The sequence below is a fragment of the Archocentrus centrarchus genome, chromosome 23 (genome assembly GCF_007364275.1).
Source record: "Archocentrus centrarchus isolate MPI-CPG fArcCen1 chromosome 23, fArcCen1, whole genome shotgun sequence".
Taxonomy (NCBI): domain Eukaryota; kingdom Metazoa; phylum Chordata; class Actinopteri; order Cichliformes; family Cichlidae; genus Archocentrus; species Archocentrus centrarchus.
In genome coordinates, this window is record NC_044368.1 from 10310654 (window position 1) to 10338588 (window position 27935).

Here is a 27935-nt window from a genome sequence, read left to right on the forward strand (position 1 = left end):
TTTAGCTCTCGGGATTATACACAATTTGATCCAGTGACAACATAATAAAATGAATAATAAACGCACTCTGATTTTGCAAATTCCTTTTTGAATTATTTGCATGCCACTGCCTAACTGGACTTTTGCTACACTGAAAAAAATATGTCAGTTCTTGTTCTAGATAATTAATTACTGACCAATCAGATGATAATGAATTCAGAAAGGATCCCTTGACAACAACCACGGCAGCCTCATAAATCTCACAATTCAGATTCAAACATGGTTAACAAGTCAAGACATGGGAGATAAAAACATGAATGATTCATGGTCAAGGGAAGTTATGGGAACTGAATATGGAAAATAAGATATAAAATATTCACTGTGTGCTGTGTAGATGTTTCCAAAAACAAATCAAACAGGATTCTGGCAGTGACTGATGAGGGCGCTGGCTTCAGTAGGAAGGAGAAAGCTGCACGCTGCCATGCCAAGCGATGCCCTGCGGTGTTCCCTGAGCTGGTGGCTCAAACTGCCTATGCATTTGAAAGTAATTACATGGTGGGGACTGATGTGGTGAGAACCTACAATCATCATATCAGAAGGGAGCTCTCTAATCACTGATGCTCTGCCACTCACAACTGATTGTGACATAACCACAAACACATCCTTATGCAGCCATTCACACATTACGGACATCTATTTCCATGAGATAATTGGTCCTCTTAACACTAGCCCTTCCATGCATGAATTATGAGAAACTCAGTCAAGATTTCTTTTTTCTGAATGTTTTTATTTCTCTTTAGGCAAGAAAAAAAATGCAATAAAAAATTTTGTTTATGAACCTACTTTTCATGGAGTTACAAATATGTCCACTCAGCTGGACACCATGCACTTTTAAACCTGAGAAATATGCATTTAACACACCATTAACAGAAAATGATATTGCATCCTCAGATCGACTGTCACTATTGCTAATATTGACTAATTCTGATTCTGGTAATGACATTCAAATAACAAATAAAAATTAAAAAAAACAACTCCCCATGACTGGCCAATCAGTAGCAGTGTATGGGATGATGCACAAGCATCCACTGTGTTGACTGATATGCAACTATAACAACAAAACACAGGAAAATACAAGAGAACAGCTTTGAACAGCTGTCCACTGTAGTGACCACTATGCATGAAAGGGCTAGACGCTGACACAACATAGTTTTCTCAATAGGCAGAAAGAAACACATAAAGTGGGGGAAATAATTATTTGATCCCCTGCTGAATTTGTAAGTTTGCTCGCTTACGAGAAAATGAAACGTCTTTAATTTTTGTTAGTTTTATTTTAATGGAGAAAGACAGAATATCAACCAAAAGAAAATCCATAAAAAAACACATTGCATAAAAGGTATAAACTGATTTGCATGTCACTGAGTGAAACAAGTATTTGAACTCCAAGCAAAACATGATTTAGTACTTGGTGGAGAAACCCTTGTTGGGAAGCACAGCAGTAAGACATTTCTTGTAGCTGGTCACCAGGTTTGCACACATCTCAGGAGGGATTTTGGCCCACTCCTCTTTATAGAAAGTCTAAATCCTTCAGGTGTATTGACTGCTGCTTGGCAACTCGGGCTTCAGCTTCCTCTACAGATTTTCTATAGGGCTGAGGTTTGGCTATGGTGTCTATGGTGACACTGGCTAGGCTACTCGATAACCTTAATGTGCTTCTTCTTTAGCCACTCCTTTTTTTTGTCTTAGCTGTATGTTTTAGGTCATTGTCATGCTGGAAGACACATCCATAACCCATCTGCATGGTTCTGGCTGAGGGAAAGAGGTTCTCTTCCAACATGGTGAAGCCATACTGCACCCTTAGCAGAAAACAGCCCAAAGCATAATGTTTCCACCTCCGTGCTTGACTGTGGGAATGGTGTTCTATGGATTTTACTGAGCATTTCTCTTCCCCCAAACTCGGCGGGTCAATGCCAAAGAGTTCAATTTTTTATGTGCCTTTTTGAGCACATGGGGCCATGCGGGTGCTGCAAGATTTCAGTTCATTATGGCAAAGTGTGTGACTGATGGTGTTCTTGGTGACTGTGGTCTCAACTGCCATCAGTCATTAACAAGCTCCTCCCCTGTAGTTTTGGGCTGATCCACTACCTTTCTCATGATCATTGTCGCTCCATGAAGAATGATTTTGCATGGAGCCGAGGGTCATTTTATATTTCTTCCATTTCCAAGTAACTGCACCAACAGTTGTCACCAAGCTTCTAGCTGATGGTCTTGCAGCCCATTTCAGCGTTGTGCAGGTCTACAATCATGCCCCTGACGTCCTTTGATAGCTCTTTAGTCAAATTCTTATCAAATACTTGTGTACTTCACTCAATGACATGCAAATTAATTTCTAACTTTTATCTATTGTGTTTTTTTTCTGGACTTTTGGTTGATAGTCCCTCTCTCGCCATCAAAATGAAACTAATTTGAGCGAGCTAATTTCTTCAGAATTGAGCAAACTTACAAATTCAGGAGGAGATAAAACCATAATTTCCTCTACTATGTTTAACAACTAAGTAAATGCAAAAGGGCAACTGAGAAATGTACAGTTAATTTTAAAGAAACGCACACAACAGACTGCTGTGCTTCTCTCAGTCGGCCCTGATGGCTCTCTTATCTGTTTACATTTGACAGTGATTGGAGATGTACCACGAACAGCCCACCAATAAGTGGACCCATCCTGTTGCTGACTCAATTACCTGGAGCATGGATGTCAAGCAGTGTAGACTGTGATCTAATGTGAGCAGTTTTCCCCTCCTGTGCTTCTTGTCATGTAGAACGCTACTAAGAGAAATGTTTGGAAACCATAATCTGATTTAGTTTGCACTCTGCCATTATTCTGTTATGATCTATCTATCTATCTATCTATCTATCTATCTATCTATCTATCTATCTATCTATCTATCTATCTATCTATCTATCTATCTATCTATCTATCTATCTATCTATCTATCTATCTATCTATCTATCTATCTATCTATCTATCTATCTATCTAAATATATATACTGACTGTCTCCTTGTTTTTGTAGAACTTTTCTGGGAAGGTGAAATGGGATTAAAAAAAAACTTTTTCTGTTAGCCTACTCATATGGAGGAGAATCCAAATGTGTGTTACAATCAGCAGATTAAAAAATCATGGGAAGGCATCCAACTTGTCGCAAGGACACAGTTTAAAGATGCACTAATGTAATGACTGTGAGACGAGGAGGAAGATGAAGGATATGGACGGAGAGAGATGGAGATGAAGATACCTCAGTTTGGCTGCCAGCGCCATAAATGAATTAGGATGTGCATCAAGTGGCACAAGAGTGCAAAAAGAAAAGAAAATGAGTTCATGTGCTGTGAGCTTTGCCAAAGGAGCTGTAACTATAACACAAACACACACACATAGTGTCACAGTATCTCAGCATATCAAAGAGTTTGTGTGTCTGAGGCTGACAGGTGCCACACAGCGTTGATGCAAACGGGCATCAGACGAGCCTCGGATCTCCTGCCAAGGCCGCAACGCTCTCTTCTCATCTCTTCTCATCGAATTCATGCCAGTCTGCTTAATGAGAGAGAAGACATGCATACACAAGATCCATATACAGTAGAGTAGGTGCATATGATGTGACACACATGCACACACAACCCTCACACCCAAAGTCTTTCTACCTATCTCTCGCACCACAACACGCACACGCACACACACACACACACAAACTGATTCATTTCTGGTAAGCATGCACACACCCATAAACATGATAATGAATCCCAGTCTGACCACCCACACTGGAACAGTGGGTGGAATGGATTCCAATCAGATAGACTAATGCAGAGGAGAAAGACAGTAGCACATTTGTCTCCTCACAGCACACTATTAATATGCCTAATATAATAGAGCAAGGGACGGGGAAGAGAGAATAGAGTGATAGAGGGTGGGGTGAATCGAATAAGAGCAAAGATCTGATGAAGACATGGAAAAAAAAAAACCCACAGCTAAATAGGTACAGAAGAAGGCAAGAAAAGGGAATTAAAACATAAAGAGAAAGGGAAAAGAAAAAGAAAAAGAGGAAGTGATGGGAAGATGTAGGGGCTGGGTGGATGATGCATCACTCCTTCAGCATCAGTAAAAGCCACAAGGACGCCAGTCTTGTCTAGACAAAGTCCCCTAATCAAGTTACCAGTTCTTCCTCCATACAACAAGATAGAACACCAGGGCGTGTCTGAGTGTGTGTGTCCCCCCCCTATAGACACACACACACACACACACACACACACACACACACTGATATTGCCATGGTAACACTGCCAGCCAGAAGGGGAGGCAGCAATGTGGCAGCCTGTCCTTGGAGAGAGAGAGAGGGACAGAGCAACAGCACCAGCACAGCTTAACTACTGTGCTAACGAGGGCTCTACCCAAACCCCACCCTGTATCACCTACGTCTGTAAATGGTAAAAATCACTTTTTAACTGTATTTTACTACAAATTGCAGAAGACGTGATGTTAAATGTAATTGGTCATGTAGTCTATTGGGTCAGGGTTCTAATTAAAAAAAAATAAAATTAACACGTGCCTTTAACATTTGTACTTTGTGTTGGTGTTGGTGACAATGCCGGTGTGGAGCCAATTTTGCCTTTCGAGAACCAGCCCACATTTCAACAGGTTTAAGGACCAATGATTATGTAGCACTAAAGGCAGAATTAGCAGAGCTAATCTTACAGTAAGTCATACTGAGAGTCATAACCACTATAATTAAAAAAGCAAAAAAAAAAAAAAAAAAGTCACATGAATCACACTAAGAACAATCATCTCCTACCACGCAGACCCCCTACCCTTCTCTGTCCTTTCATCATTATAGCTGCTGCTTGTAAAAATAACCGAGTGCATTTGGCCATTTGGCTATGACAAAAATGTCTGCACAGTCAGATGCCTCGGACGCCCGTCACTGTGCACATTTATAGTCCAATATGTGGAGTGACTCGCTGTATAAGGGCATTAAAGTCATGTGACTAAGTTCACCACATTTAGCAGCGGGCCCACTGTGAAGATCATTACTTGAATTGATGTTGAATGCTCAATCAATATCAAGGAAGCCATTACATCAGGTTTTATTGCCTGGATAGGAGGACATTTTTTAAATGCTTTGATGGTTGTTACCTTCATGTGTGGTTAAATGCAGTATGTAATGAAGTTGTGACACGTTAGCTATAAAGTGCCATGTTAAGCAGAGTTAGAAGCCAATGATGAAGTGTTACTATAAAAAGCTTCTCTAAAGATTTGACTGAAATTACATTTCTTTTTTCTTTACCTAGAGTTCATTCAGATGATTATGGTGAGCCAATTGTGACCTTTAATTCATTATTAGTTTCTCAAATCACAAGCTTCCCTTCATGTTGTCTATCCTCTTAACGCTAAAGGTCTTAGTAGTACTAAGTGTGTATGCATGTGTATCTTCTAGCAAGGACAATTAATCCAAATTTCTCTGTGCACATCTATGTACAGCCATGCTCATATCCAGATATTTGTGCATACAAGTTTCCTGTCATTGTACTCAGGAATCTAGCTTGTACTGATGTAACTTTTTGTTGTTAGCTTGCAATCACTTTCAAAAAGGACATATCAATGTCAACACACACCGTTGTAACTCAGAACCTGCCTTTCAGATCGCAGGAGAATTAAATACACACACAAGCCTCTACGCTCTACATCATCCTATCAGAAAGACTAAACATACTTTACTTTGCACATGAATGCAAAAGATGCTGACATTAATTACACAGTACATGCCTATTTTGCATTTGGCACTGTAAGGGCCTAATAGATCAAACTTCAGTTATGCGGCTCTGAAAGCGTTTAAGACTAAACTCATTTAGTAATAGCATTCTTTATTTTACTACATTTAATTACAGCAAGCCAAATGTAGTTTGATTGATGACCTGATTGTTCTGTTTTCCCGCTGTTTGCTGGAAGAGGAATTTATAATTATGCCTATAGAGTTACAGTCCTGTATGTGATTCACTTTAGGTCAGCTTGGCTTTACAGAATGGGAAGTAAGGAGTGAATGGACGGAAAAATTCTGTAATGTAAATTTTGAGAAATAATTGCGTAGCACTCTGGTCGACAAACAATGCACCATTAAAACTCATAACATGTCTGCAGTGTGTTTCTCTCCTCTGTTCTTTACTTTTTAAATTTTCACTCATTAAAATGCTATTAAAAATGCAGATACCAATATATATATATATATATATATATATATATATTTGGGCTGCAGTTAAAATGATGCAGTATGATGCTTCAGCCTTTTATTGTTTTTTTGCTTTAATAGGTTCTTGGTTTTGCCCAAAGAAAAGCATTAACAACAATTAAAGCCATCATAATTGTTATGTGGCACTGATTAAAGCTAGTACAAAAAGAAACCAAACTGAATGGAGCTCACAGTGCACATGAGTTTGATAGTTATTTGAGGTGAGTCATTTTCACACTGCTGTTGCACCAGATCTTTATGTTTCCCCACCTGTGAAATCTCACTGTCATACACATTTGGAGCAGCTGTGGCTCAGTAGGTAGAACAGGATGTCTACAAACTGGAAGGTCAGTGGTTTGATCCCTGGCTGTCCTAGTCTGCATGTCAAGGTATCTTTGAGCAAGACACTGAACCCCGAGTTGCCCCTGATGCATCTGTCAGAGTGTGCGTGTGTGAATGTTAGGCAAAGTACTTAGACAAGTTATGTGTACCACCAGCTACAGTTTAAGACATCTCTCATCCACGATAAGACCCAACAGAGGCCAGACAGCATATCCTGGTCCCACCCAGGCAACACAGGAGACTAGGAAGAAGAGCCCTCAGCACTGTACGAGCCGAGGGGCAGTGAACACACCCAGAGCCCAGGAAGGATACCAGTCAGCACGCCCAGCATGCTGGGGCACAACTCCAGCAGCACAGGATGCCCACCCGAGCCCTCCATCCCCCACAGTCCCCACCATGTCCCGACAGAGCAAAATGCGCTCACGCTGCGAGGGACAGGGCACCTGGCCGCAGGGAGGACCCTGGATCAGCATCACGCGGGCCACCACAGCACAGAGGGACAGATCAAGTGAAAGAGAAGGGAAGGGGAAAGGGAAAGCCATCAAGCCAAGCCAGCAGGACCCATCATCCCCCATCCAACCTCTGGCTGCACTGCCTCAAACATCTAGTGCCACCGCCACTCCGCCCAAAGCAGGGAGACAACATAGCAGACAGCAGAGCTTATTTAACCTTGAAGAATAGGTCAGCAATCCAAAGTAATGTGATATTTAGTATCCCCATATATCATTTCCTATATGCCTATATATTGTCAATAAAAACAATGGCAGTCAGAACCATAGTTTTAATAATAATAAATCACATATAAATTATAAATTATATTAAATTATTATAATAAATCACTTTGACCATCAGATCAATCTATTGACCTTGAAGGCGAGGTCAGAGGTCAAATGTGCCATGATATTTTAAATCTTTATACGGTACTTTCTATATGTTGACAATATGCACCATACTTACAAAATTATAAGGCTTTTTATCAATTTCCGACCAATAAATAATTAAGGCTACGTTCACACTGCGCCTGATGTGACCCAATTCTGATTTTTTGTGAAATCCAATTTTTTTTTTGCATGGTCGTTCACATTTCCAAAAATATGCGACTTGGATGTGATCTGTGTGCGAACAGCAGATAAACCTGAAAGTGTCTCGCATGCGCAGTAGAGGATGCGATAACGTCACATGTAGCGAGCGTGCTCAGTGTTTGCGGAAGTCACACATGTTCTCCTTCCCATGTCTATGCTCCTTCCCACAGACATATGTCTCTGCTCCTTCCCGCGTCCACGTAACAGGACGCAGAATAGTGACGTTTGTCGAGCATCAATGACGTGCAGGTCGGATAAATGTGACCTGGCTGTACATACACAGGTCGCATTTGAAAAGATCAGTTATGTATCGGATTTAGGACCACATATCCAACTGGCCTGGGTCGCATTTGAAAAAATCAGTTCTGTGTTGTTCAGACTGGCATGAAAAGATCAGATACAGTTCGCATGAGAGCAAAAAAATCGGATTTGGGTCACTCCAGGCTGCAGTGTGAACGTAGCCTAAGTTTACCTTGATGACCCTGGTGGACGTAAGCAACATTTTAATGGATTGTTAACATGACCCCACTCTACACCCCCACAAAGCTTTATCAGAATACACACACACACACACGCAAATGCAAATGCTACCAAGAACACATCCTCCTTGATGGAAATAATTCAACAAAAAAAGTAATAATTCTATGATGTGACATATTAAACAAAGACCATTGTGTTATAAAGATACTGAAAGATAATGTGTAGAAAAAAATTACAAGCATGAGTGTGTAATAGCTGTGAGCAGCTACAGACAAATACAAGAGAGGTCAGTGGGGCCAACCATGGGTGTGAGGAAAAGGAGCAGCTGGTGACCAGGGTAAAGAGGGGGCTACAGACTGCTGACCACTGGGAAGTTGGCATTTGGGTTATATATATAGACTAGAATGGATTAGCCTTGGTGTGGAACTGTCTACACAGTGCATAAAGTGCTGGAAGGCTGAGGTCACATCTTGAGTATCTTGAGTACTGTAGATCACAGATCAGTGAGTGTGTCTTTTTTAACTTACACCCTTCATATATGTCAGTAGGGATGTGGACCGCAGTTGTGTTGTAGGAGACCTGACGTTTGAAGTCCGAGTCAAAATGGAAATCTCCTGGAATATATGGGATCCTCTTTTCCACTGTGTCATCTTTCCCCTCGTCAGTTCCCTTGTTTGCAACTGTCTCATTAAGCTACACACAAAAATAAAGAATAGCAGAATTTGACATTTTAAAATCATATGGCAAATCTTTCACTTTATAGGTGTAGGGGGAATGCGTGTACACTGTTTGTACGTTTGCTCTACAGTACATGTAGTATCTTGTTGCAACTGACAAAGTAAGACAAATATTGTGCAGGGAAAGATAAATGCTGGTATCTAGATAGAGACAGACAGAAAGGGGAGAGAGCCTGTCAGTCAAATAGAGAGTGACATTAGTGTGCTGTGGGTGTGTGGTTCTTCCCCACTGGGACTTTGGGGAGGAATTAGATGCCGAAATCTGTTTATCAGAGCAGACAAATGATGTCTAAGGCCAGGAGAGACATTGAGTGGGCCCTAAACATGCACTGGTCCTAATCCATTAAAGAGTCAAATCTTAGTATAAGCACAACAATAACTCCTGCAGTACACACAAATCTATTCCAACAGTGATTTCACTGCATAAATTTTAAGCAGAAAAACTAAGGTGAATGTTGAAGGGCGAAGGTGCTTGATATGGGCTGCTTGTCAGGTATTATTGGAGACTTGGCATTACATCAAATTGCTCAAGTTGTACTTACACCATCTTTGGCATTGTAATAAATGAATTTCTTGACCTGCAAAGACCAAAAGAGATACAGGAAAATATCAGCAATGAGTGACAAAAGCATGATAAGAAATACAGAACCCTGAGGAGTAGAAAAAAACTAGATTGAAATGCTCACGCCAGTTGAAATTTCCAAACCTGTTGTACCAAAATTACCCTGGATGTGGGGTGTCCTTAGCTGTACCTGTGATCACTCCAAACTGTCTTGCCACATTGTGCTGACAATACCTGGAGTACACTGCAGTACACCTGGTATAAATCAATGCAGCAAGTTGGGACTTTAAAATCAATAAATGTCAGCAAAAACAAGAGACTGGTGCACCTCTGGGTTGCTATTTAAATACATAACTTACTGTACAGGCAGCTAACAAATGAATGAAAAATGTGCCAACTCTGATCTTATTCAAGCTACATTATCATTTTGCCCTGTCACTGACTGATACCAGCAGAAAGTGTGTTTTTGAATGTCCAATATAGAAAAGGAGAGCATGTATGTACAAAGGTGTCAGCTTAACAATAACTTTCTCTAAAACACACTCAATTTTGCCATTAGTTTATGAGATATCATATCATGAACCTGAAAAGATAAAACAGTAAACAGATGAACAAAACTAAAACCAGTCTCAAAAATGGCTTACATATAAATGGCTCAAGACATAAAACATAACAAGGCATAATTAAAACTATGGCTGTGCTTTTAAAGTTGCATCCGAATCTCTGGATTTAACTTGCACCTGCTACATTTGCCTGCAGTGTAGTGGGTTTGCGTCTGATACTGAGCAGCAGTGAAGTAAGTGGTGTTGTTTTGCTCTTACACTGCTGGGCTTCCTGTCGGTACACGGGCTAGCAGAGTGATAACGAGCAAGCCTAACTGTTGATGTACGAATGCCCTGGAGCCACAGAGATGGTTCACTGATTCCCACCACCTGCATACCACCTCTGAGGTGGCACGCCAACAGGACAGGAACTGCTCCTGCCACTAACACTGCTGTGTTAGCTTAAAGAGTTTGTAATTATCTCGAACACAAGTGATTTAGCAGGGCAAAGTGTGCCAAACGCAAACATCTGCTCTCTGTTTTGCTGCTTTTACTGTTGCAGTACATCAAAAGACTCATGAGATCAACTATATGTGCAAAGTGTGCAACGATACACACAAGTTTGTAACAGCAGACTGTCTCATGATGCTTTGTGTCAGGTGATGTTAGTGCAGACAATTCGCACATTAAGGGGGCAATGATCACACAAAGGTCACACCATCACACCTCCCAAGGGAGAAAACTGTGCGCAAGAACACTTAATGTGTGAGATGGAGAAAGGAGATGAAGGGAGAGGAAGGACTGAAAAGTGAATACATACATAACTCAAGTGCATGTGACTGCCAAATCACAGCATGTATGATCGCAAGCTTGTCTGAATATGGATATGCTTACTAATCTATTGCAGTCTGATCTCTCCAAGGTGCACCTGCAGTTCATTTTTACATTTTTAAATACCCAGTGACTCATTTAATGTGCCATCCACTCAGAGAAAACTCAAATGTTATGGTGCTTTCCATCACCCCAGTCTGTTAATGATCAAAAAAGGTAACCTTTGTTTCCTCAAAAAGGTTGCAAAGCATCAGATTTACATTTTAAGCAGCATTAAGCAGCAAATTGGGGACATTAATCTTACTCTTACATAAAATATATTAATGTAATGCGTGCATACCAAGTGCAAGCATGAATAGAAAAGGGTTAAAATCATGAAAAATCATTATGACACTCTGACACGTGCAAGTGTGCGGCTCTTACTACAGCTGTCACAGCTTTCAAGTGTGACAGCTGTCAGCAGGAAGAGGTGTCCAGTAGTACTGACCCAATTATCAAAGGCACAGGAGACAACACACACACACACACACACACACACACACACACACACACACACACACACACACACACACACACACACACACACACACACACACACGCACGCACACACAGAATGCTCCACTTGCTATTTTAAAGTCTATATAATCACATTAATATTGTTTTTTTCACATGTTAGTATGAAAAAATATAAATATTGGTTGTGAGGCAGCAACCAAAAGTACATCATCTGTCCGTTCTAAGACTTTAATATCAGTACATATAAAAATAATCTGGTCCTGAGGAGGTCTTAAAATGAAGCAATTTTCTTTTTAAAGAAGACAAGTTTGAAGAAGTTTGGCTTCTTTAGGATGGTTGCCAAGAGAAAGCCTCTTCTCTCTAAAAGGAATATGGCAGCATGGTTTAGGCTTGCAAAGTTGCATCTAAACAAACCATGAGGTGAGAAAGTGGAAATGTTTGGTCATAATGTGTTTGGGAGGAACCAAACACAGTTTATCAGCACGAACACCTCATGCCAACTGTCAAGAACGATGGTGGACGGGTCATGATTTGGTCAGTCACTAAGTCGGCCATGAATTCCTCAATATACCAAAGTATTCTAGAGTCAAATGTGAGGCTGTCTGTCCGGCGGCTAAAGCTTGGCAGGACAACGATCATATCAGGTTGGCTTTAAGGACTAGATTATTTTTTAATATGCACAAACCATAGAATTGACAGAGGATGCGCTTTCTTTTTAAGATGATGTGATTTTGGTTAATTAGTGTAAGAACCCCCCATCACATTACCCAAAAATTAATTTAATTTTCTAGCCAAGCATGCAGGGCCAAAGGAATATTGAACTCAGTGAGTAATATCGTTGATAAATCAATCTATCCCCAGAGATCCATTTTTCACCCCATTTTCTAAGCACAAGAAAGCATACAAGACAGTGACTAATGGGAAAATGTTTAATGGAAAAGAATGATTAAGACTTGGCAAACAGTGCAGAAGAGTTTTTAAATCTAACTGAATCATTGGCAAAGTAGAATTATTTTTTTTCCAAGACTTACCACTACTGAATGTACAAAGAATGTCATATATAATTTGTTAAATGGCTGCAGGGGATTAAATTTATCATTAAATTTATCATTTGCATTTTACATTTATTGCATTTTGCATTTATCATTTATTATGAAAAAGTTAGATCTAAAGCATAGTGTGTGTGTGTGTGTGTGTGTTTGTCATAACTATGCCTGGTAGTTTTTGCCTGTTAAATAAAGTGGTGAAATTCAATCAATAAAGTCATTATAGCCCAATCATGGCTGTAATCAAATTTTCCTCCCAATTATTACAATCGTACTGGATCATGAAAAACATGTTCCTCCACCTCCTCTACATATGGAGTTCATAGAACCACTTGATCTGGATGTAATCAGCCATGTTAATGAACATATCAAATCCCACCCAGGCTGCTCACTCACATCAGTGTCGTCCTGCCACACGTGTTCCATCTGAAGCTTTTCTGCTTCTACTGCCAGACTCTAAAGAGAAAGAAAGGAGAGTAGAAGAGAGAAACACATTATGTAAGACAATTTTTAATATCCTTAGAACCCTTTGACTCTAGGGCCCCATTAATGTCAAAAATCATGATAACTCTGAATGTGTTTAATATGAAAAAACACTAGCAAATAAGCTAGAGAAATGTATGGTGATCTTAAAAAATAAATGCAGTAGATTTCAGAATCGGCAAATATCAAAGTTGAAATCATGACATCTGACTCTGAGGCAAAGTGTTACTGATAAAGAGGAGTGTATTCAAGGGAAAATACCACATTTCCCTTGAACACACTATGAATTAGAACCAGTGATGACACCATCTTAAGCTAAAATTAGACACCCACCTTCCATCTTCTCCCAGACCTGATCCTAATGACTAGGTTAATGGGTTTATAATGGTCCCAGTTTTTAATCTGTACATGGTCCAGAAATTCACTGTGTTATTAATTTCCCCAGGGAAATATGAAATCCAGCTCTTCCTCCTTTTGTGTATGTCACTATGAATTTCAAGTCGCACGCAAAAAAAGGGAAGTAATCTGATGGGGGCAAAGGAGTAAATTAATTCACTGTATCAACCCACTCCTCTTCTCATTTCATTAATTAATTTTTGCAGTAAAATTAAACGACAGTGGCAAGAATCACTGAGGCAGCACAAAGTCGGACTGTGAATCCCAGGATGGAATATTAGTCACAGTGTTTGTGTGCAAAATCAAGCCTAAAACACAATTCCAGCAGTTAACAGAACAATTTTGCCATCACTTATCCAAAATGACTTAGTATCACACCGGATAGCTAATATCTCTGCTGACTCCAAACAGCAATTCATCCATAAATCAGATATTGAAACAAGCAGAAACAGTAGCAGTCGTCCACAGATCTGACTTCACAGTACTTGTTATGCTTGCGCACCAAGTCCCATTATGCTTTCGGGAGGCTGAAACCGTTGTGATCCTCACTCTGGTTGTGTCTCATTAGGGCCAAATTCAGCAGCGGCTTTAAGAGACGGTGGGAGAAAAGGTGAAAGGGAGCTGTGTGAAAAAGGCTTCAGTACAGTTTAAATACACGGTATGTGGGCTACTTAAAGGAAGAAGTAATTAGGCCACATTTAAATTACATTTCTGGTTTTCCTCCTCCCTGTCTGCCACCTCTCTCTCATTGCTCTGTTAGAAAAGTTTGCGTTGATTCTTCATGTTTCCACATCCACAGAAAAGAACATTTTCTTGCTTCGTTTTTTCCTTTTTTTTTTTTTTTTTTTTTGAGGGATATGAGTCTTGACAGTGGGGTCATTCTGGTCTTTTTATTTGCACATGCACAAACACACAGTTGCCTTTGTAGATTTTGTTTCTAGTTGCCAGTGGCAACCGTGCTGCATGGACTTAATGGGAATATCCTGTCAGTTTCCAGTCAGGTCACTAATGGTGCAAAGACAAATCAGTTTGTGTGTTGTTTCTGTGGTCACTAACCCACAGATGGCCATTCACTGTGGAAGCACTCCCATTTTAGCTCAAAGCATTATCGAATGAAACACAATAAGAAGACAAGGGGTTTGTGTGTATTTCTAAAGTCCATGCAAAAGCAATTTGCAAAGCATTTTCACCACTTCAGGTAAGTTTGGATATCAGTCACAGCAGTCAGCATTTCTTTTTTTTTTTAATAGGTTTTCTGCATGATGCTTATTACAGCACACCTGCTCACATGTTACGCAGAAAATATACTGCTCAATACCAAAACATATACTGCATATAGCTGGTCAACTTGACCCATACACGTGTGCTGACGTAACAAATAAAAAATGTAAATAATGTGGTTGCACATCCTCTCATAGCAAAAGCTATGGTCTGCAGAGAGCTTACAAAGCATCAAAGGGCTCACTGCTGAAAAGTATTAGTCAGGAGAAGGGCACAAGAGAACTTTCAAGGCATTCAATATACAGTGGAACACAGTGAAGATAGTCATCAATGAGTGGAGAATGTCACTTGTAGTGTCCAGATGGCACAGATGTACCCCGGTGTCATTACCAAGTGTGAATGTCTCTCCAAAACTGATGAAAAGACAAGAAGAAAACTAATAAGGGAGGCTGACAACTACAAACCATGAGACCAAGGTTTAACTGTCTGCCCATAATTCCCAAAGATATGCTCGGTATAGAAGCATCACCACACATCACCAAAAGAAGACCACACCCACAGTGCCACCATGGTGGTGGCAGCATCTGTTTTTCTTCAGCTGGAACTGGGACTTTAATTAAAATGGAGGGAATAATGAACGGTTCCAAATTGCAGCCAGTTTTTATCCAAAACCTTCAGGTATCTGCTAGAGAGCAGAAGGTGAATTTAACCCTTCAGCAGAAAAATGACAGACAGCATATATCCAAATCAACATCCAAATCTGGCTTCACCAGAAGAAGATTAAAGTTTTGGAATGGCCCAGCCAGAGCGTAGACCTGAATCCAACTGCAAATCTGTGGAATGAGCTGGATGGGGCCGTGCACAAGAGACACCCTCACAGTCTGACAGATTTGGAGCACTACTGTGAGGACGAGTGGGTAAATTTTGTTAAGCTGTGCCATGCTGATTCCAACCCAAAAAGACTGAAAGCTGTATCAAAATCAAAAGATGCTCCAATGAAATATAAAGGCTGTGTGTACTGATGGACCCAGGTTATTGAAAGGTTTTAATTTTAATGTTCTTTCCTCTAGATGCTTTTTTTGTTTGTTTTTCAATTAAATTCTATAGGCTATAGTTATTGTATCTGCTCAGAGGCATTTGTATTTACTAGTGCTTTATTGTTATTTCCCTGCAGGTGAGACCTGCTGACCTATCTTTGACTCCTCTACAGTCAGGAGTTGAAGGTGCCAGGTTGGATTTCGAGCAGCTGTACACACATACACAGACAGACCCACAAACACAGGGACACAGGAAAAGGCATTAACGAGGATCTCAGCAGGAGACCAAGAGGTGAAGGGGTCAAAAGTCCAAAGCTGGTGCAAGTTTCTTTCACCTCGTAGCTGCTTTTTTGTTGCGTCCACAGTCTCACAGTGTGGTCTTGCTACACCTTTAAGCAGTTAAAGCTTTCACAGATTTTACACCTCAAACTACCACATAAACACATGTCAAACAGTACATAAAAACAAAATGGAACATCAATTATCTTAAAATAAATAATGTAAAAGAAGTAAAGTAGCACCATCCACTTTTTGCATTTTACATGTGAATTCATTAATATGGACATGTTACTGAATATAGGTTTTACTTGTATATGTGTCAAAATTCAAAATTAATAAAGGGAAAGAGATGGAAACAGAAAGTGAGCTGCATCACTGACAATAAGCAGATGAAAGAAAACATGTTTAACAAGCTTCAAGTGGCCACTTCATAACAGATCTCCCATAAATCCACTGTATGCACGGACACAGACCGCGTGTGTTTGCACGTGTTTGTCTTCTGCTTGGAGAAAATGAGTCATGTCTTCTGTAATTCCTTAAATCTCCTACTGATGTCACTAGATGATGATCCAAACTGATGGTGTTATGCTACAAAAATGTGATTTCTGAGGACCCAGGGCAATAAATAGCCATAAACCATAATACGTGAGCTATAAACATTACCTCAGTTCAGGCTGGGTTTATAATGCCCCATGCAGGGAACAAGCTTTTGTGTTGTGTGACAAATAATGTATGGACTTTGTCCAAAATCAAACAACAGCTTGCTGCAAAGAAGGACTTTGTGGAATCACAGAGCACATTTTCTCTGTTTTACTCAGGCTTGCTATCTTTGGAACCTTGTTAGAGGATAAATGTGGATGCATGGGCTCTCTAGTGATCAATAACAGCTCTCATTATCTTATGATGCACGGGTGATTTGCCTGATGCACATGGGTCTTTATATAGTAGAGGTGTGGTATAGAAAGCAACAAAGAAAGGGAGGAAAAGTGGATAAAAATATAATTAATGTAAGTAAACTCTTTTAATCACTCTGTCCCTCACACATGCAGAGCACACGTCTCTCTTTGTCTCCTTTGTCTGTGATCTAAAAACACTGGATTAAAAATTGTGCTTTGCAATTCCTGTGATTTTGTAAGAGATTTACTGTGTAAACATGCTTGCTTTACTGACACGCACTCCTGGCAGCCTGATTACAGCATCCAGTACTGCCAGGACAACACACACACACACACACACCTGCCATCTCACTGATGTGTAGGGAGGCACGGGAGAGCAGAGGAAACATGAGCATCTGCTGTTGTGACTGGCAGCACTTTAGTCAGATCTATCCTGCTCAGCCTGTAGGGAGCCAGGAGGAGAGTGGTGAGAAAAAAAAAGTGGTGAGAGAAGACATACATTTGCACACATTACACAGACACACACACTTACACTGGCAGCAGCAGGAAAACAACTGTACAGTGAGCGCACGCAAGTTGACAAAATAACCCTAACTACACAAATCTGGTCTTTTAGAGAAGACATCACCCTCACCAACACACCAACTTTGCAGGAAGTGACTTATTAGAGACTGGTGCTGATCTACTGCTGTGCTCTGGTTTGACAACTCATCTCTCCTGCAGCACACTCTTCCAGCCGACCATGCTATCTGTGTGCCAGCTGGCTGCAAACAACTCCCAATTACAGCTGTACCCAGCTGGAAAGTTGACATGACAGTTCTGCACATGCACACACCTACAGCCACACGCTGATTTGCTGTATGTTTTGAAAGACAAGACACAATTTCAGCTGGCATTGATTTGGCTTTGCATATCACTATTATTGAATCACAGCAAATAACAAGGTGAACGGCGCTTCCTTTAGCACGTTCTACAAGTGTGATAGAGCAGAAACAATGTTTTTGGTAGAAACAATGAAAACTGTCTTTTTGCCTGAGGCACAGCTGTTGTCTATACCTGAATGGGACTAAATGACAGAAAGGGAGCTTCATAATGAATGAGACATCAAATGTGCAGCACATCTCTGCATGCATATACTGTATATCTGATAAGTTTCACGTAGGAAAACAGAGATGACAAACACAAAGCCAGAGCAGTGCGACAGCTGGGCTGACAAAAGCAGCTAGACACACAAATACACACACACAAGCACACACAGTCCAGGAAGTGGTGAATAATGAGTCACTAGTGCCCAAAATCACACACACACTCTTTATCTCACTGATTCAATATTTCAAATATTAATGCTTGTTGAAAAAGACAGAAATATGTTTGCACAATATTGCATCATGTCATACCAAACCCAATAAAATCCCTACAGTGAGAAATCCATACCAAAACTGTAACATCCAATTAAACCTCTTTAAATTGCAATATGATTTGGAAAAGTTCTGCAGACAAACCACCTGTTTTGGATACTCTGAGCAGCCCCCTCAGTGCTTACTGTGTATATGTTGTTGCTCTCTTTAAATGTTTTAGAGTCCTCAGGCACACAAAGCACGTTAATCAGCACATATTTCTCAAATCAGCATCTTTGAATTACATGACTGTTTGGGTTTTAGGGGCCAAACTAGCAACTTATCATTCAGAACAGAAATAGCAGATGAACTGATATTGAAACATATCACTGGTGCAGCACTAGATCAATATACCAATCTTGTGAAAAAGTGCATCCCATTATTGAATTTTAGACTGGAAAACCCTTTTGTACAGTAATGAAGGTGACAGTGAAAACTAAACTGTCTTCCAATGATTTATTTAACAAAAACATAAATAGGTGCAAAAAAGTACTCACCCACAAATGGGATTCAAACCTGTGCTTAAATTAGATAATTCACAACCCTCAATTCCTCCTTTATAAGCCTGATTTGCTCATGTGCTTGGAATCATTAGCCTATTGAAAGATTTGCTTACAGTTGAATAACAACTTATAATATCTTTATATGGAGCAGAACTCATGTCAACTGTGAGCTGCCCAGCCCCCGAGCCAACGAATCAACCCCAAATCCTGACATATCTACCACAATGCTTGAATACAGTCCAGTGTGCCGGCTAAAATTTGGGTATGAAAACATAAACTTGGTTCAGTGAATTCAGTGAGTTTTAGTTTTAAATTTCTAAAATATTGTGGGTTTATGTGTTTTCATGACAGGTGGTCTAAAAAAACTTTGTCACCAACATTTGCAATTATCACCTGTAGATTGTTATTGGAGACGGGTGAAATCACAGTCCTTTCAATTCTACACAGTTTCAGTGAGGATGAAGCATCGTCTAAATATAAAAAATACTAACAGCATCTTTAAATTTCTGCTTTTGCTTTGCTTTTAAACATCTCAAAATTACTCACTATATTCATCAAACCCTCTAAGATCCTACTGCAATGGGCTTATTATTCTGAAAGGCCCATTCTTGTGTAAGATTCAATTGGCATAAATCACCTGCCAATAATACCTGCTCAGCATGCAACATTCAGAAAATTTATGTTGTTTATTCAGCAATTTTGAGATTTCACCAGCACTTAAGTGAAAGGCACTGTTCAGTAGAAAATCGGTCATTATGTAAAGTTTGTTTTCTTCTGTATGGCATCACAAAAAGAATGTAATTCATTATTTGATAGAGTATTTGAGAACAAATGATACACTCATGTGGAACTGTACCAGCAAAAATGCTTTTAGTTTATTCCACAACATAATAAGAATTTTTTTTTAAAAAATGTGTGAATGAGGAGTTTATTGAGTGTCGTGTGGGTGCATGTGTGTGTTTCTGTACATGTGCGTGCCTACCCTATGATTAGGACTCTAACAGCAATGTCTAATGACTCACTGTATGTCATCCAGTGGAGGTTTAATAACGCACTTGCAGACACTAGAGATCAGTGACTCCTCTGTAATTACGCACCATAACACAACACTTAAAAGAGCTCTATTCAAACACTCACACTCATGCTCTCATCCTTCTTGGACAATTTAATGAACGTGAATGCTGATACACAAGCAATTTTGTGTTTAATGAATGTAAATAGTAGATAGATAGTAGGAGAGATTAGGGTAGCTGAATGAGAGTTTTCTCATTTTGTTTGACCAGTGTTAATGTAAAAGGGGGTAACAGATAAATAGGGAAAGAGAGAGGCGATTCACTTTGGGAGTGAGGAATCTGTTTATGGTGCCCACGTTGCTTAGCAACCAGGGTGTCATGGTTACCTGCCGCATCCGTGGTCCAGGCACAGTGGAGAGCAAAAGCTCCTTATGCACTGGCAACGCGAGAGACTAGAAACATTTTGTTCATTATCTCTCCACTGTAGCACGAGCCATCTTTCTCCTCGGCAATTAAGACTCAACTCAAACCTGCCTGACTGAAGCCAGTGCCAACAGCCCACTCACAATTAAGGAAATGGGGTTTCTTATCGATGGAGAACCATGCTGAGAGTGATTTAAACCAACGCAAGTGGCCAGGGTTGGAGAACAACTGTTGTTTTTGTTTCCAAAATGGCCACCAATTATGGCTCAGACTCTGGTGGGCAGCCAAAGCCTTATGAATCTGCTGCCAAAGTGCTAATGCAATCCCAGGCCTGAAATAACCTTCACCAATCAATATTCAAATAGACCAGCCCTGTCTGCGCTGTAGTTCTGCACAGCCTCTTCCCTTTATGGTCTTGCTTTCCCTTTTAGATGGTCAGGTTAATCTTTTTCTTTCACTTCTCTCAAGAAAAATGTCTTCAAACAAAGAATATCCCTGCACATTGTTCCTCATTCTTTCCTTCTCTTATTAGTTCATGACAACATCTCTACAAGCCAGTCTGCTCTCTCACAGCAGTCTGTCTGGGGGAGTTGGCAGGCAGCCATATACCTCTAAGCAGGTGCTTTTGTCAACAAGCATCCCTCAAGGTGAGCACAAAGCAACGAGAGGAATTCCTCGAGGGCACTCGGAGAATAACCGTCCTCTTGTCCCAACAAGTCAGTCGCCCCTGTTAAGTTTTAGGTCATCTTGAGACCATCCATCAGTTAAAACTGAGGTTGACAGCTACTGTAATACTAGCCTAGCCTATACTGTCAAACACTGTGACCTGTAAGGACAAGTTGTGTAATCTTAACTGTATGCAGTTAAATGTAAAATAAATGAAGAATATTTTGATGTTATTGATGTTACATCAGTAACATCAATAAATGTGGCAGTATTGATTTGAACAAACCAAACAGTTTCACAGTAATTGCTGATTATGCATAAAAGCCAGTGGGTCAAAATGCACCTAGTGCATATAACACCTTGAGAAATTACATGGACATATGCCCCGAGTTAACATGGAAAAATAACATTTATGTGGATTCATTTAAAAATGATAAATATCCAGATAGCTCACTGCATACATTGTGAAAAATATTAAAATAAAATAACATATTAAGCTTTAGGCAACATTTCAAACAAAACAGATATTCTGATACTGACACGTTTTCTGAACAATTTTTAATTGAGACAAGTGCAACTACCCAATTAGCTGAGCATTCTCTCATTAAAAAAATTGACAGCTTGCTAATGTGAACAGCTTATTCAACATATTCTGCTAATTGCTAATAGTTCAGCATCAGTAACTCTGGCTTTCTGTCTTGTAGCCACAACTAATAATCCTCCTTTTAATAAGAAATGAAAATATCCAGAGATTTCTGCCGGTGTCATTGTGGGGAGAAAAATGATCTGTTCCACTGAGAGAAGTTAACCACAGGCTCCATCAAAGAGTATTGGTTAAGAGGAAAGCTTCAATAATTGATGAGAACAGAGTCATAGGTGGCCTGAAAATCAGAGGGAGGCCATCGGCTGTCAAGGCAGGTTAAAAAAAGAAGCTTCATTCAATGTAATGAACAAAGGTGTGTCTGCACACAGTCTGGGTGATGTGTAAGTATATTCATAATTAACCAACAATCACACCTACAGTACTTTGCAAAAGTCTTGAGTCACCCCTCATTTTTTATACTGTATTTTGTTAGGAAAATGGGAAATAACTGCAGCAGTTTACTGAAACATACATGGAAGTACACAATTCAAATGAGTTTGAAAGTTAATGTTTGGTATGGCCGCCCTCATTCTTCATAATAGCCTGAAGTCTTTTAGGCAGCCTTTCTTGTAATTTCTTTAATCCCTCTCCAAGCTTCTTGAGGGACATTTAAAGCTCTTCTTTGGATGTTGGCTGTCTTTTGTTCCATTCTCTGTCATGATGATCCCACACTGCTTCAGTAATGTTGAGGTCCAGGGTCTGGGGAGGCCAATCCATGGCATGCTTTTACTGCATTGGCAGTGTTTGGGATCACTGTCATGCTAAAAAAAGGAAGCCATTTCCAATCAGACACTTTCTAGCTGGTATGCTTTGCATGGTGGAGGTTACTTTTCTGCATTCATACTCTGGCTGAAATGCAGCTCCAAACCATAACAGAGCCTCCACCATGTTTAACAAATTACTGTAGAAACTGTACTTCTCTCTTTACATCTTCTGTACATGTTGAAACAAAATAAATTTGAACTATAAATTTCAAATTTGGCCTATTGCAACTTATTTTCAGTGCAACTGCTGTGTGATTTGACATACCTCAGCCTTTTCTCCCCATTTCCCTTCTGTAAGAATGACTTCTTGTCAGCCACCCTTTCAGTTTGTAATGTGGTTTTGGTGATCAGCTGAACGGCCAGATGCATCTCTCAGCTCCTGTGTCGGGTCTTTGTTGAATTTTTTCCTATTTCTTAAAGACATGACTTTCAGATACTGTTCATCTGCTGTAGATTTTTTGTTTTTTTTGGGGCCTGTCACTTCTTTTGTCCTCCACTTGTCCAGTTTCCTCACATTTTTTAAGGACTCACTGCACACCAAGTTGAGACATGCCATTTTTTTTTTTTTTTAAATATTATCATATGCCTGTAAAACTTTGCAATCTTTGGCATTTTTCATAGATTCAACTGAAGAAAGGGGAACAAATTATGTATTTTTGCAGCAGGCTGCTAGTAACGAAGCGTCCACAGCAGGGATCCTCAAATCCAGGTCTCGAGGTCCGGTGTCCTGCAGGTTTTAGATGTGTCCCTGATCCAACACATCTGAATCAAATGGCTGAATTACCTCCTCAGTATGCTGTCAAGTTCTCCAGAGTCCTGCTAATGACTTCTATATTTGACTCAGGTGTGTTGAAGCAGAGACACATCTAAAACCTGCAGGACGCCGGACCTCAAGGCCTGGATTTGAGGATCCCTGGTCTACAGATAAAATTTAAAATCGGTTCTTTCCTATGTTGTCTGTTATGTGCAGATAATACTGGTTCATCCTTTGAGATAGGTACCTTTTCATGCTTGAATGCTTCATTCAGTCAACAAAGGACTGGACTGAAAATGAGCGAAAAAGCAGCCAATGTCCAATGAAAAAAGCTGCCTTCAGAAACTATTGCTCAGGACCACTTAAAAAAATTACAAGCAGACTCAAGGGGGACTCAAGACTCAAGACTTTTGCATAGTACTGTATACTTTAGCTCACTGCTATGCAAGATGACTGAAGGCTAATGAAGGCTTTGAGTTGGACATTCAAAGGTACACAAACTGAGTAAGAGAAGACAAAAAACTAAACAAAATTAAAAGCTTGAAAAGCTTTGTGAAACTTTTTAAGTGATGCATTTAGATTTACAATACTGTGATTATTTCCTGACCTTGTGACATGTTGAGATATTGGCAGTATACGGGCAGTTTGTCTACAACTTAAAGATATGCCTTTAGTTTTTAATTAGTGCTGAAAGCAGTAACAAAATTGATATAAAACACATGAATAACATGCTGATACCTGAGCGGTTACTGTATCTGATCTCAGTATCCTCAGGTCCCTTTCACAAAAAGGGACCTTTTCAAATCATGCAGGTTGCATTTGTACATTGTGCGTGGACAGGGCAAATGAAAAAACACTACAGTAAAAAAAATCTGTTTTGATTTGGAGACAAGTTAATACTTGTAGTGTATATACAGACAATTAAAACTGAATGACTTTGATACTGAGGTGTGTTCACGAGTTATACGGAGCATTTTTTTCACCATCTTCTCTGAAAGTGTGTTTCATTGAATCTAAAAATATGCACATTATGTCTATGTGCTCATAGTGCACTTGAGTTATGACTCTGAAGAGCAGTTATAACTTTGTATAATTTTTGATACAAAGTGCAGGCTGAATCATTTGAACAAAATACAGTAATAAACTGCCAGTTTCACCTCTGCTTCACACTCCCTGACCGTTGCAATTTTCATCAAATTTTGCAACCATAGACTTATAAAAGCAGACGTAGCCTATGAAAAATGAATCCAATGTAGAAGTGCTTCAAACGTCTGTTCTTTCTGAAACCCACCAGGCGGCGACTCTCAGTTGTAAAAATAAGTGTGATTGCATAAAAGTCTATGGGAAAATTACCCTATTGCTCAATTAATTTATGACCCAGTAAATATGTTGGTGATGAGATTATGGTCTCAATAACAAGTTTCATAGCCTACTTAATGTAGCACGATTTCTGTTTTGTCATTACCATCCTATTAAGAATAAACCAGACAATAAAGCATGTATGATTTAGGTCGAGCCTGACAGGCTGTTCATCACTGTGTAAGCATGGAGTTTCCTCGGCCTCTGAGATCAGGTCAGACCCAATCCTTGTTTATCACATTCAATTTCAGAAAAACAAGATGTCAAAATGCTTCAAACTGTTTCAGTGCTGGGTAGTGTTACTTTTAAAGTAGGGTGCTACAGTAAAGGTTACTGCTATTAAAAATTAATGTCATGTTACAGCAGCAGTGGGCAATTAATTTTCCCAAGGGGCCATATGATAAACTGAGACTGTTGTGGAGGGCTGCATCAATAAGCGGAACACAATTCTGCTCAATATTAGTTTAATTTCTTTATAAGCTTCTTGGTGTGAACCTCCACCCCTGTGTTTCAGCCTTATCTACAGAGAAAAGTAACTTGTTAGAGTATGTTTGCATTACCAAATACCACAAACATTTCTTTGCATTTACAAAATCTTCAGAGGCTGTGGCCAACTGTACATTTAACTCTAAGTGTATTGACTTTACAGTGTATCTCATTCCATGGCAAGAAGATATTGATCACATAACCAGCATCAAGCTTATTAATTTTCCTTGACGCAACATCTTTATTTCCCTAAAGCTCCCTCCCCATATCATATATCGAGGGCTTGGAGCCATAGGGGCATAAGTGACACTTTGGTCAAAATTTATATATATATATATATATATATATATATATATATATATATATATATATATATATATATATATATATCAAATGAAAGCTCTTGATGTGCTCTATCTACTGTCAAAATTATGCACAGAAGAAGCTGGTGCACAGAATGCACAGAAGAAGTTGGTGCCAAAAGGGCGTAAGTGCATTTAGGATAAAGACAATATTGTTCATTAAGCATTGTGTCATCAGTTTGTTAAAAGAAAAATCAGTATACAAAGTAAGAGCAAATTATGGTCTTTTTTTTTTTTGTTTTTGTTTTGGCTCTCCTGTAAAGTTGGCGAGATGTCACTTACGCCGCTATGGCGATATAATATATAATATTATATTATTTATTTAAGTAATTTAACATAAACACAACAAGATAATTAATGCCTACAGACACATTAAATGCAAATACTATTTTCTCTAGTTCTGAGAAAATTTAATGAGGAAAGATACCACATACATGTATATCTAACGGGAAGATATATAAAAGGACAGAAAGGGCTAAAAGAAGAGCACAGGGCAAGGATAAAATGGGAAATTGGGAATGAAAAGCGACAGAAAATCAGAGTGAAGTTATGGCAAAATAAGTTTACAGGGTTGGAGCCAGATGAAAGGACAGGGCTGGCAGAAAGATAAAAGATAAAAAATGTGATAACAGTGGATAAGATAAGTTAAGGACAGTGACTGCACTTATGTATGTGAGAGCACGCAGATGGTCACAAGTGGAGATTAGCCTCTGTGTGAAGCAGTGAAGCTAAGCCACAACAGCAGCTGCCTAAAGAATCTGAGTCATATAGAGATCTGGAAGAAAACTCTCTCATCTCAGCCACACATGCACATTCATATCTAAACATATCAATACAAAAATCCCTCAGAAAAAAAAAAAGGCAGCAATCAGCTGCAGTATCCTGACAATGACAACAGCTTCTCAGGATTTTTTTGTCAGCGCCATGGTGGTTTCTTTCCTGTTGGGAATTTCAGTTTCACTTTACATCTTTTTAAGAACAACGCACACTGAATGCAAAATACTGTGGCATGACATGAAAGAGGGAAATTCTTTGATCACCCACGAGTTGTAGAGAGACAAAATTATTTCTCCAGTCACATCATCAGCGCTTTGGGAACATTAACTTGGAATAGTTGAAACAGATGGGCAAAAAGTGATGTTTAAAAAAGGCAAATGCATGTGTGAGAGCGAGAACAGATAGGAGACATATATACCCAATAAGATAAAAGAAAAAGACTGTGACAGAAAGAATGCTGCAATGTGAGTGGAGAGAGCAGGACTGGTGCAAAGAGAGACAGAAACATGCAAAAAAGACACTGGATCTTATAGGTTTATCTACTGGATGAAACCATCCCACACCTTGAACTTGTTGCATATTATGTATATGAACTAGAAATGAAAAAAGATCAGTTTAGATGCTGATTACCACTGTAGAAACAAACTCAACAACATCCAGTGCAAAGGCAAATGTTTTTAGCGCATCGTACAAAGACTGGAGATGGAGCTGACGGTGAGGAGTGTGTATTGTGTCAGCCTGGTCTCATGGCAAAATATGTTATAGTCACAGAAAAGTAATCTATTAGCTTGTGTACACAGAAAAGAAAAGTAGATCAGTAGGAAGTTAAAGACAGTTCTGTGCCTGCACCATGTATCTTTCCTGAACTATTACTAATAAACAATTTTATAAAACTTGGGTGTGTGAGATAATGCTCCATCTCTGTGACTTCTATGTCCTTTGAGTTGACTATTATTTAATCATTTTCTCCTGCAGTGTTCAGCTGGATTGCATATGTACAGAGTTTTATATTACAGCCATTAGAAGCACTCCTTCCACAGAGGAGGGGAGTTGATTTGAGGAAAATGAATCAAAAGCAAAAATGCCATTAGCAGAATCTGATCATAAAATACCTGAAATTCAATCAGTATAAATCATGTGCAGCTGAAACCTTACTCTTTATGTATCTGTGCATGTTTCCTCATTTATTCATATGTGTGTGGCTGTTTATAATAATAAGTCTGTATGCCAGTTTAATGGCCTTAAAGGTTCAAACAGTGCTGTGTGAACAAAGAGAGAGCGCTGCCTGTTGCATTGTGTGCTAAGAGGCCACGATCCTAATGGATTGTCGGTCTGCAAAAAGCTTCTAGTCTTTTGTGTAGTGCCTCATAGTAGGTGTGGCATATAGACCATTCATGGACTTCCTACCACTTTTTTCTCCTCCATCTTTCTCAAAGATCAGACAATTCAGTTCTTTCCTTTTGCTCAGACAGAAACCTACATGGTCCTTTACACGGTCAGTTATGATGTGTGGAATCAGCCTTTCAATAGAACAAAGACACAGAAAGAGAGACAATTCAAAGATAAAAAGAAAAGGATGTAAGGGAAGGTGATGTGGGAGAAAGGAGAGAGGGTGGTAAGTAAGAGAGGAGGACTTTTTACCTCATATAAAGCTATTAGATTAGTGTAGGCCAGGTCAAAACATTACAGATTCTCTACTTCCATTCACACTCATGATTTAGCTAAGTGGTCCCTGTGACTATTTATGGTCCCTTAGATAAATTGGCTGTCATAAAGTTGGCTCAATTCAACTTCATTATACAGAATACAACACCACCACAAGCCACACTCTTCAATGCTAATGCAGTGACAAGTGCGTACTCTTCTAAGAGGATTAAAACAGGAGCATATGGTATATTTTTTTTACAGTTATATCATCCCTCCTTCACTTTTGTCATGCTTCCAGCAAAACAGCAAAAAAAAAAAAAATGAAAAATGAAAAATTTAAGCAACTGCCACTAACTTCCACAGGTAAAATACACAGCAGATGGTGCTGATAAAATCTTAAAATACAGTCTAACATCTATATTCCACTGCCATCAATTCACTG

At 39.4% G+C, this 27935-nt stretch overlaps 1 protein-coding gene across 3 annotated transcripts in view; it reads right to left on the reverse strand.

Annotated features, from left to right (window-relative positions):
• cacna2d1a (calcium channel, voltage-dependent, alpha 2/delta subunit 1a) overlaps nt 1–27935 on the reverse strand; it is a 98922-nt gene that overhangs the window by 44873 nt on the left and 26114 nt on the right. For all 3 annotated transcript variants that reach the window (XM_030720338.1, XM_030720337.1, XM_030720336.1), the window contains exons 4-6: nt 12784–12843; nt 9433–9468; nt 8681–8846 (exon numbers count right to left, since the gene is read on the reverse strand). In XM_030720338.1, coding sequence (XP_030576198.1) covers nt 8681–8846; nt 9433–9468; nt 12784–12843 — 262 coding nt within the window. The remainder of the gene's footprint in view (nt 1–8680; nt 8847–9432; nt 9469–12783; nt 12844–27935) is intronic.